This window comes from Sturnus vulgaris, chromosome 16 (assembly GCF_052056855.1).
Source record: "Sturnus vulgaris isolate bStuVul1 chromosome 16, bStuVul1.hap1, whole genome shotgun sequence".
Taxonomy (NCBI): Eukaryota; Metazoa; Chordata; class Aves; order Passeriformes; family Sturnidae; genus Sturnus; species Sturnus vulgaris.
The window spans coordinates 2,875,285-2,886,374 of NC_142258.1; the positions used below are offsets into that span (position 1 = coordinate 2,875,285).

General features: G+C 49.1%; 1 protein-coding gene across 2 annotated transcripts; it reads right to left on the reverse strand.

Annotated features, from left to right (window-relative positions):
* Nucleotides 1-600: 600 nt before the first annotated feature.
* Nucleotides 601-9,732, reverse strand: TMEM11 (transmembrane protein 11). 2 transcript variants are annotated; one of them, XM_014870887.2, is made up of 2 exons: nt 9,428-9,732; nt 601-1,536 (listed from the first exon to the last, which is right to left on the reverse strand). In XM_014870887.2, exons 1-2 carry the CDS (start codon nt 9,490-9,492, stop codon nt 1,020-1,022), a joined length of 582 nt encoding a protein of 193 aa, XP_014726373.1. In that variant the 5' UTR covers nt 9,493-9,732; the 3' UTR covers nt 601-1,019. The 2 variants fall into 2 exon arrangements, with proteins under 2 accessions (XP_014726373.1, XP_088030401.1); XM_088174275.1 differs by lacking the exon at nt 9,428-9,732 and adding an exon at nt 3,944-9,045.
* Nucleotides 9,733-11,090: the final 1,358 nt, after the last annotated feature.

Sequence of the window (11,090 nt, forward strand, 5' to 3'; positions counted from 1 at the left end):
GGTGTTTCAGCTGTGAAGGTCAGGCTGCAGCTCCCACTGGGGCAGGGAGCACACAGTGCACAGGCAGCTCTCACTGCAGGCCTTTGCTCTCCTATTCCAAATGTAACACCTGGAGCTGTGCCAAGCTGGCCCTGCCAATGCCAGCCACACCTATTCTCCATGTGGTGGGAGGAGATTACAGACAGCAAGGCCCTATCTTTTAAAAATAACTGGCAGATCTCACAGAAGAGTAAATACTTCCCGTTCTAAGAAGAAGATTTTGAGTTTAGAGCTAAAAAAATGAATTAATGCACAGGACTGAATTCTAAAATTTCAGGTAACAAAGTTACAAGACACAGTCATGTGGATGCCTTGCAGCAGGAGCAGGCAGCTCCTGTGTTCCAGGCAAAAGCAGTGGAATTGTTTGGTAAGGGCATAGCACAAAGGTGGGACAGGTAGGCTCCCACCTTGGCAGCCCCCAGCCCTGCATGTGGCTCAAGGGATTTCAGAGGAGATGTATCCACCTTAGGAAGAACTCATACAAGAACTGAGCAGAATGTGTTTGTACCTGGACACTTAAAATGATATCACTATGATAACAGTGACAAGAGAGCTTGAGCATTTCAAATTCTCATCCTTTAATGGTCAATGATAACTTCTGGCTGGTTCTGTGTAATACAATTAAACAATATACTTAAATGTTTCCAAAAAAAAAAAAAGGGAAAAAAAGAAAAAAAAAAAAAAAAGAAAGCAGCTCTCACACCCCTTCTTTCTATTGCTTTCTTTCATTGACATTCTGCTGCTGGATTGGACTCCCCTGGCCTAACATACGGATCTCAAGTCACCACACATCCACATCTCAAGTGTAACGAAGAACTGAAAAACCTTGGTGCACCAGTGATGTGTTATTTGAAAAATAACAGCTCTATTAAACCAAATCCTTCCCAGTCTCCACCACTTCTCAAAGAGGAAAAACAAAAATGTTACTGTGGGAGTCTTAATACACTTGTCTTTGTGGGTTTCTCTCTTGCCTGCTGAAGTCATACAGCATAGAGTTCATAGATCTTCTTTACACAGTACACCAGGGCAGCGAGTGCTATCGTGTTGTGCAGTCTCTTTCTGTGCAGGTCGTCCTTCCTCACCAGCACCACGGGAGTGGACGAGGTGAGCGTATGCAGGGGCAGGCGCGAAAGTTTATAGGCATCGTACTCGACCTGGTACTTGCAACAGGGATCAAACTGCCAAGAGATGCCGTACAGGGTGCAGCAGGCCACGCTCAGCACTCCAGCGGGCAGGGAGATGTAATGAGAATAATCTACTGGCAGTGCCAGGGGGGTGAAGAGGCAGGTGGTGCCCGCCAGCACGGCCGTCTTGTGCAGGCAGTTCCCCACGGTGATCCAGCGCGCCGTCTCGTCCCCGATGCGCGTGGGCTCGATCACGATGTACTTGTACTGCGCCTCCAGCGCCTGCTCCAGCTCGTACTCAAACTGGTCCTGAGCGTTCTCCCCGTTGTAGATCTCGTGTACAATGTAACAGTCCGTGGAGGACAAGGTCACCCTGGTAAGGGGAAATGAAGAATTAAAACTACAGGGCTGAAGGACAGGCTGTTCACCCACCCGGCTGGGAGAGCGGGACATGAGTGTCCCGAGTGAGAGCAGCCCCTCAAGGTCACTGCCTCTGTTTCACAACCAGCAGCTTCTCAACTCAAGCTTCATTTCACATCAGCTGACTACTCCTGCTGTACAATAATTCATCCCAAAAGAAGGCAACGTATTTTTCTTACCTTTTCCTAACTTGGAGGATGATCTAGAACAATTTGACAAATAGGGTCTTGTAACAGTCCTAAAATGGTTTCTCACCACACCAATACCCAAGCAGTTTCTTTGGAGAGAGCAGCAGTGTCACACCTTAGTGACCACAACACATCACTGAACAAACCACACACACTTCAGGAGCTTTCACAGAAACCAAGACAAGCTGCTCTGGGAGGTTTGGGGAGAGGAAGCATCTCCAGATGAATACATTTGCTTTCTGATGCAGCTTGCTATTCAGTCCTCCATATTAACACAGCCTAGTAACTCCATGGTAAATCCAACGAAGATGGCCAAGGAACTCTGCTGAAAGGGGAGGTTAGGAAGGCAGCAGAGCATTCAGTTTGTGGCAGAATGCTTCACTCCCTCTCCTGATGCAGCAAAGCAAGACATGAACAAATTTTTAACCCAGGCAGGGTTAAGCAGTGAAGAAAGAGCTGCTCACTTCAGTGTGAGCATATTTCCTACTCAGGGGAGTCAAGATTGAATTGGACCAGCAGCTTTCAGCTGCCTAACGTCACATTTTCCACCTTCCCTCCGCCCTTTTCAGCATATCACCTTTTATCTGCAGCTACATTCATGTACAGACTGCTAAGAAATAGGATTATAATGTTCACCTGCTCTGAGAAAGGGTAAAAACCTATCCATCAGAACCAGGCAAAATCCTCCCTTCTAAGCAGAAATGAATATTTCTGACATACTTGTGCTTAACCAGAGCAAAACTGAGCACGTGGCCTAGCAAAGATAAAAATATCTAGCAGATTCCTTTAGCAGGAGAACAAATCACACATCTGACCTAATCACAGCAGACAAAACTGCCTCATCCCAACAGCATTCAGACCCCCGTGATATCAGGAGGAACACACTGCTGATGTGGAGAACAGAATGAGCACTTTTTGCTCCATTAGTACAGTGGTACTTATGTGCATGCACTGGAAAATAAGGGAGAAAAATACACATTCACAAGCTGCTGTTGCCAAACATTATCCTTAATGTGCAGCTCCACTCAGGCTGCAAAGGGGGTTGAGCAGTGGCCAGCTGTAATCAAGAATATTGTTAAATTACAAGCTGTTGCAGACATGGCTGGGTTTGTAACAGCAGCAAACATCAACCAGCAGGACCTGAGAGGCACCACCCTCCTCCCAAAGCAGAGTCATAAGCAGTTTCATTAAAAGTCCAGCTGGAATTTATATAACCTACAAGGAAAACTCAACTTACAATGTAGTTATTGAGTTCCTTGCAGTGCATTTCCCCCTTGGCCTGTTCATGGGTAGAAAGAAAAATAAAAATCCACTTTAATTCCGTGTATGCTGGGGGCTTCTTTAGGGCAACGAGCTTGTCAGACATTGTTGGGAAAATTATCTTTAACTCTTTCAGCACATCCTGTGCTGGGCTCTGATGTTCTGCAGTGAACTGAGAGGTATTTAGAGAAAAAAAAATTAAAGACAGGACCCATATATGGAGTTTCTAACAAGAAGCCAGTTAAACAGGTCTTACACTGACAGCAAGGACACAGTTGGTCATGATTTCTGCCAAGGATCCTTTTCCCTGATAACAGCTGCTCCAAGTGCAGCTTCTTCCAAATCAAAAATTCCAGTTTCATTGCAAAAGACATATAGAGGCTTAAGGTAACTGTAAACCACCACCCATGACTTTGTGAAACCACTTGCTAGGGCATAATGACTTCATGGAAAAGCTATTGCTGAAAGGCATTTTCAAACTGGAAGCCAACCCAGTGCTAACACAACCCTCCAGACAAAAATTAATATTTCCAACAAGGAGAACTCTCAGTGTTTTGTAATACCTGGGAACATGCAGATAGGTCTGCAAAATAGAGAAGCAGAATCCAAATTCAACTAAGAACTTCCCAGAGGCTTAGGAACAGCACAGTTGTCATTCTAGATCTCCCTGTCATCACTGGGAAAACGTGGATGAAGGGAGCCCATTCCTTCCCTCCTGTACAAGAGCCATGGGAACTGAGCTTCTCACTCTAGGAATTCAGGATCTACATTACATGGGATTTCTCCAGGCTCAGCACCAGGACAGGTGGCACTAACCCATCAGCCTCGTTTCTCCTCGCTCAGCTCTTGCCTGTTCTTCCCTCTGAACACCCTTTTTTTCCTTTCACCCTCACTGCACAAGCAGAGCCACACCACAAACGGCCACCTGTCAGCAGGAATCCAACTCTCTGCCCAGAGGCAGCACTGTCCATCTCCTCTGGAATTTTCTGGCTTGCCAGGCTCTAGGGCTTTATAACAATTAAGTCGAGAAAAGCACAGTCCTCCAATGCCAAAACAAGCAGAATTTAAAGTATGTTCTACAGGGAAAAATAAAAAAACTTTGGGAACTGAACAGCACAAAGGCTTTGTCCCTGAAAATGTCTGCCCCCCCAACTCTGCTGTTTCTCCAAATGAGTCCTCTAAAATCAGAACAAATCTGTATCATAGTGCTGAAGCTGCAAATGGCAAAACAGCCAGTCCAAAAATGACAAATGAAAAGATATCTGCTGGAATAGGACATGTGAAGAGTCAGCAAGGCAGGCAGCAAGTCTCTATTTCTGCTCAGGGAAGTGGGGTTATCATGTATTATTTCCACACAAGAACTGGCTGCCCCTGGAGCATGGAAAGCTGAAAACTGTTTGGATTTCAGATGATACAGAAAGAGACACTGATATGTGGGCTTGAGGAGGTTTCAGCCGAGGACTTCACAGAAGCAAACTCTCCTGACACTGCCTTTCCACTGAACACAGCAGCTGCACATGAACAAATGCAGTCAAAGCAACTGGATTTGCTCAAACACTGGAGGCCGTGGAGTTTGCCTTTTGGAGCTTGTCACCCACCCCTGGCCATGACAAACACAACTGCAGAGCTGTGCAAGCAACTCTGAGCTGGCATCCACCACTTATCAAGCGTGGGGATTTTATATAAATTCCATTTTACTTAAAGAATAGTAAATAACCAGAGAGCACCTAATGCCAGAAGACATAAAATGCTGCCAGGTGTTCAGAAGCCTGACAGGCTGTTTACTAGACAGACCAGAGCCTAAAAGCAGTTGTTAATATTATTCAATCAAAGTATTTTCCAGGACCTGCCTCCCCACTCCAAGTAAGACGGCACAGTGAAAAAGTTGCACAGCTATTCTCTAGGAATAGTTCTAGGCCTTCTATCCAAGTATTTTTTCTATTGCAGCTTCAGGCATTCTATATTTGAGAACTTTTAGTGTCTCGTTCCTGGTGCTGAATGAATGCCTGGATGAGGGAATGTGACAGAACTCTCAGCTGTTCAGCACAGCAAGATGTAAATCTCTTAAAACTCAATGATGTCAAATTTTGGTATTGCCAAAGTTATAAATAAGGAACCCATTGTTAACAGAGCTACAGCAGCAGGAGGGCAGAAGTGTCTGTGTTAGCTATAGAGCAAGCTTCAAATTACATTTGGATTGTCTTCCTAACATGGGAATATGGGAGAGCACCAGGAGAGGGTGAACAATTACAGCTCCAGCAGCTCATCAGATCCTGGAATGGTTTGGGTTGCACAGGACCTCAAAGCCCACCCAGTTCCAGCCCCATGCCACGGGCAGGGACACCTTCCACTATCCCAGGCTGCTCCAAGTCCTGTCCAACCTGTCCTGGCCTTGGACACCTCCAGGGATCCAGGGACAGCCACAGCTTCTCTGGGCAGCCTGTGCCAGGGCCTCAGCACCCTCACAAGGAAGAATCTCTTCTGAAGTTCCATTTCTCTGCCTCCACCTTGGAAGCAGGCTCCTGAAACAGCAGCCTGCCTGGTAAATGGAATTTTCAACTGGATAATCTTTATGGATGAAGAAATAAGTAGCACTCCAAAGAGGAGGCACAATGTCACTCCGTGTGACAAGGCCTTCAGTTTTGCCAGGTGCCAAGTGGCAAAAGCAGAAACAAAGGAACAGAGCAGTGAGAACAAGGCAGGGGAAAAGACCCTGGGAGAACCCTCAGCATCCTCCTACCACTGCCCACCTGCAGGGAGAAGGACTGAGCCTCCTGAGACCAGGTGCCTTCAACCTAATGGCATCTGCCAGACAGACTTTGGGTGAGGGTTTCAAGTTATTCAACTATCTCAGTTCTGCAAATGCTCAAAATCACACTTGGAAAAAATGTTAAGCTGCACAAAGCTCAAGTATAGTTCTGGGCAAAAATAAAAGTTCTTGTGAGCTCCTCCTGTAACACATAGGTCAAGTTTTGTTAAAGTTTTCTTTCCCAGGCAAGAGTTTTGCTCAGAGCACCAAGCAATCAGATTAACTGAAAATGAAAACCAGTTTGATAAGCAGTTAAAAAAATTAGAAAGGAGAAGCTTGCAGTAGTGTGATAACACCTGGTCACAAGCAGCACACACAGTCCAGCTCAGCAGTGCAAGGGGGGGCGGTTCATGCTGGCTGTGCAAGATCTCAGAAAAAGGACATTACAGATGGCCAGAGCATGTCTGGGAGAACTGTCAGCATCTCAGCCAAGCTGGGGGAAGTCAACAGAGTCAAGGCATGACAAATCCAAACACTAAACTTCCCTCCCTCCAACATAAATCCTTCCTGAAATTTAATTTAATTTCAAGATTAAGGAATGAGCTGTGGCTTGGCTTTAATTCTCAGTGGAAATATAGCACCTCCCAGTCATACTCCCCAGTGTGTTTCTACTCAGGATATGGTGCACAGAAAGCACAAACACATCCCTCCCTAAACACCTGGAGAATTGTTTCTCTGCTGAAGGTCTCCACAATCTACCAGGCTCAAGCCTTCAGCCAGGGCTGTCAGGCCTGGGGCTTTAAGAAGGGCACTCAAGCAGAGGAAGAACAGGAAATGCAGGGCAATAAAGCAAGACTTGAATTCAAAAGATGCACCTTTAATTCAAATAGGAAAAAGGACAGGAGAACATTGGGAAGCTCTTCAAACAGCCTTAGGAAGGGACAACATTCCCTGAACACTAAAGAAAACATCACCAGACCATTACAACAAATCCAGCCCCCAGACAACAAGGAGGTGTCAATTTTAAGTCAACTAATGATTAGCCAGGCTGATGGAAATAGGTCAATCATTGCTGCAAGCAGAGTACCAGAAATCTGAGCAGTGCAGGTAGCAAAAGGAGAGCTCTGTGAGGGCACAGAGGAGCCAGAGCAGGCAGTGGTGATGACATGAAAGCTGTTCTTTCCAGAGTTTGTCAGAACATCTCCCAGGGGAACAAACAACATGCTGTCCACTGCTCTGGTGGAACCGGGCTGCCTTTTATACAAAAAACACCCAGTACAATCCAGTGTCTGTTCTGTATGAAAAAGTTGTTTTGGTCTACAGATTAACAATTCCCTTTAGACAGGCTCCATTAAAGAGTCTATCCAGAATGAAGAAAAACAAATATTTAGTTGGTTCCCTTCAGTGTTTTTGGTTATTTTGTTTAACATTATTATTTTGCCACCAGAGCCAGCTGGAGTTCACAGTCAACATCCTTTGAAATTAATGTCCTTACAGTCAATCCTAGCAAGGAAAGCACTTTTTAACCAATTATAGCTTTCTCTGTATCAATAAAGTCACTTATGAAGGGACTCGGTCTCCACAGATATGCTGGTCTTTTTTTTTTTTTAATAATTTTAAATGAAAGCTGCTCTAGTCTCACAACAGACAGGATTTTATTCAGTGTTGAGTCTCCTCACACCACCTCCAACACACAGATGCCTTTTAGAGCGCCTGGCTGACAACTACAAACACTCCTTGAAGCAGCTCAGTTACCAGGAAAACTGGATCAGCACATTCAGTTCAAAGGAACTTGTCTTTGGACAAGCATCCTGCCCAGAGTAAGAAAACTGTATTCACCCTATAAAAAGCACGTGTCATCATGTGATGACATCAGGTCTGTCAGTGCTGCCTTTGCACAACCGGTGCTGCAGCAGCCCAGCAAGACAGGCAGGTGTGGTTTGGGATCACCACTGATGGAGAGGCAGAGGCCAAATCATCCACATCTCCTGCTCTGCAACTGCCAGGAAGAAGCAGCACCTCGCTGACATCACCCAACACCTTCTGGAATTATCCTCCTGTCACGTTTGTACAGGGTGACACCTAAAGAACCACCAGCTTTTGATGGAGATTGTGAAACGCTGCTCAGGGGAGGAGCTGCTGTTCTCTTCCATACCCTTCTCACTGGCAAAGGAAAAAAAAAATACATGCAGCAGGTTCATGGAGTGACTCGTGTTTAGGAATATTTTGGATCATAAGAGCAATCACAGCTTTGAAAAAAGATCACCTCAAACAACAATGAGATTATTGTACAGGTCACAGATGAAATTACAACAGTAACAACTCACTTCACCCTGGAAGAATAATTGAAGTTATTAAGTGTTCTTTTCCATATTCTGTTTCTTTCCTTCTGCTGGGAGGACACATCTGCCACATGAAAGATCCACATAAAAACTCCACACCTCCAATGCTGGGGCAGTGCCAGCACTGGGTGCAGACAGTTTTACCACTGTGGTATTCTTAGTTGTTTATTTAAACCACACTGATACAGGAATTCCATTGGCCCTTCCAGTTCAATTACTTTTGAATTCCCTGAACACAAGCAGCATTCCTGCAATTCACATTAGTGCCAGAATTTTCAGGGCTACTTGTGGCTCTCCTTGGCAGTGTAGATTCAACAGCATCAAAGCAAACACTGTTGGATCACAGCAAGGGAACAAAGTGAAGCAAAAGCCACAACACAAATTAAGGGGAATATCAGAGTTTCGAGGCGAGGCGGCAGGACAAAGGAAAACTCAGAAAATACTGCAGCAGCTTTCAGCAGCTGCCGGTTACATCAGTCAGCCCTGGGGCAGAACAGAAAAATGCCAACGTCAGGAAATGCGGGATAAACCCAGACATTTTCAGCAGGTGGAGAGCTGTGCACACAGATTTTAAAGTAGCTCGACCAGACACTGTCTTAAGCTGTGCCAGGGGAGGTTCCGTTCGGACGTTTGGAAGGATTTCTTCACAGAAAGAGTGATTAAATACTGGCATGAGCAGTCCTGGGAGGTGGTGGAGTCACCGTCCCTGGAGGTGTTTAAGGAAAGACTGGGTGGCACTCAGTGCTCTGGTCTGGGTGACGGGGTGGGGATCAGTCACAGGTTGGACTCGATGATCTCACAGATCTTTCGAACCTAACTGATTCTGTCAGATTTCCCTCTGTTTTTCCCATTTTAAAGTTGCGATTCCCAAACTTCCACCGCTGCTCCGTGGGTATTTCCAGCCTGTGCTGCCCGCTCCTCCGCCCCGGCAGAGGCCAGAGCGCGGTACCAGCAGAAGGAGGTCACCCTGGAGGACTCGCCGCTCCCTCCCCGCCTTTAAAAATAGCCGTGGACGGAAGGAGCCTCCCGGGGCCGGCCCTCCTCTACCCGGCCCCCAGCGCCGCATCCCGCCGCGGGCAGCGCTGCCCCAGACACGCCGCGGGCCGCGCTGACCTTCCCCGGGCGCGGCCCCGCCGAGCGCCCCCGGCCCCTCCGCGCCTCAGCTCGGCCGCGTCCCGCGCCCGCCCCGCCCGGCCATGCTCCTCTCTCGGTGCCCCCGCCCTCGCCGCGGGGTCGCGGGGCCGCCGCGGGTGGTGCAGCCCCGCAGCCCCCGCCGCCCTTGGCCCCGGCCCGGCCGCCCCTCACCTGTCCCGGCCGCCGCCGCTGTTGGTGCCGCCGGGGCCCGCGCGCCTCCTTCCCCACGCCGCCATCTTGGAGACACTTGCCTCGCAAATGTCTCCGCCGGCGGCCAGCGGGCGCGCCGCGATGCCCGACGGAAGATGTAGTGCGCGGGGGCGGCGGCAGCCGCTGTTCGGGGTGGGGCTGAGCCCGCGAAAGGACTACAAGTCCCACAGTACCCCGCACCGCCGCACGGCCGCGGGGGACTCTGGGGCGCGTAGTCCCTTGGACGGGGGCGGTGGGGCCAGGTGGGCACCGCGATGAGACCCCGGCCACAGCCCCGTCACCGGTGGCGGAGCGGCCCCGCGGGACTCGGCTCGGCTCGGCCCCGCCGCCCGGGATCTTCCACCCGGTGGGAGGAGCGCGGCGGAGAGTCCCGGCCTGCCCCGCGGCCCCGCCATGAGGGGAATGCGGCTGCCCAGGGTGGGGACCGCTCGGCAGCTTCAGCATCGCCTCGTGCTCCTGATCCAAAAAACCCAGGAGGTTCCATCCCTGCAGGAAACTAGGAATGGAGGATCCCCTCCTGCAGCACCTCCCTAGGAGGAGAGACTGGGCGGTTTTGGGGTGAATTTCGCCCCCTTAATCAATCTCGAAAGAGGGGCAGTGAATGGGGAGGCTCCCCTGCTGAATTTCTGAGGAGGAATAAATCACAGAATCACTTAGGAAAAGACCTCAAGATCATCAAGTCAATATAAAGCTTATAACCAAACGCTTCTCTAGGTTTGGTACTGCCAGAGGTTTCTCAGCTGCTGTGAATCCATCAGAAGGTTTTGTGGGTGACCTGTGCCGGAGTGCTTGGATGGTTATCTCCAGGATGCTTGAGCCTCTGCAGGGCTCCCGGCAGGATTCCCCCCACAGGAGGAGCCTTTTTCTCAGGAATTTTAAGTTTTCCCTTATCAAACAGCAGCTCCTGCTCTGCACCCCCTCATTTCTTGGAGCCCTCCTCCAGCTTGACAGCGCACGTCAGGAGACAGAGCTGGCTCTGCATCTCCCGTTCCTAGACAAACCCTCTTTTTGACAACATTATTCCCAAGTGATGTAATGTGACTGAAGAGAACAAACCCCTGGCTGCCTCCACCTTCCCAGGCATCCCGAGGCTGCTGTTCCAGCCTACGGGGCCCTCCCACACCGCTGCTCTCCCAGCTGTATTTTGGGGGGCAGCTGTTTCGGGGGAGGTAAACGCTGCATTCACAGGAACAAGGAGGTGTTTGGGAAGCGTGCCCAGCCCGGCAGAACGTGCAGCAGTGCTGGGACAGGCCAGAGCATGGACTGTCTGGAATGTGGAATGTAAACAGAGTGTGTTACCAGCAACAGCCCAGCTACAGATCCCAACCGCCCGTGCTGTCCCTCGGGAGCAGCAAACTCCACGCTCCTGCTGCAGCCCAGGGCCTGCTTGTCATGCTGGATCAAATCATAACTGTTCTCCACACCAACGTTCCTGGCAATTTGAGTTATCCAAACTCTGGCCTCAGCCTATGTAGCCTTCACACAGCATTGGGAAGTGACACAAATGCCCTGCTATGATCCTGAGTGCTCAGGCTGTGCTCCCAGCCCTGAGGAGTGCTGGCACCAGGAGGGAAGGGCCTTGTGTCCCTCTGAGTCACCTGCCTGTCCACTTTGCTCTGGACAG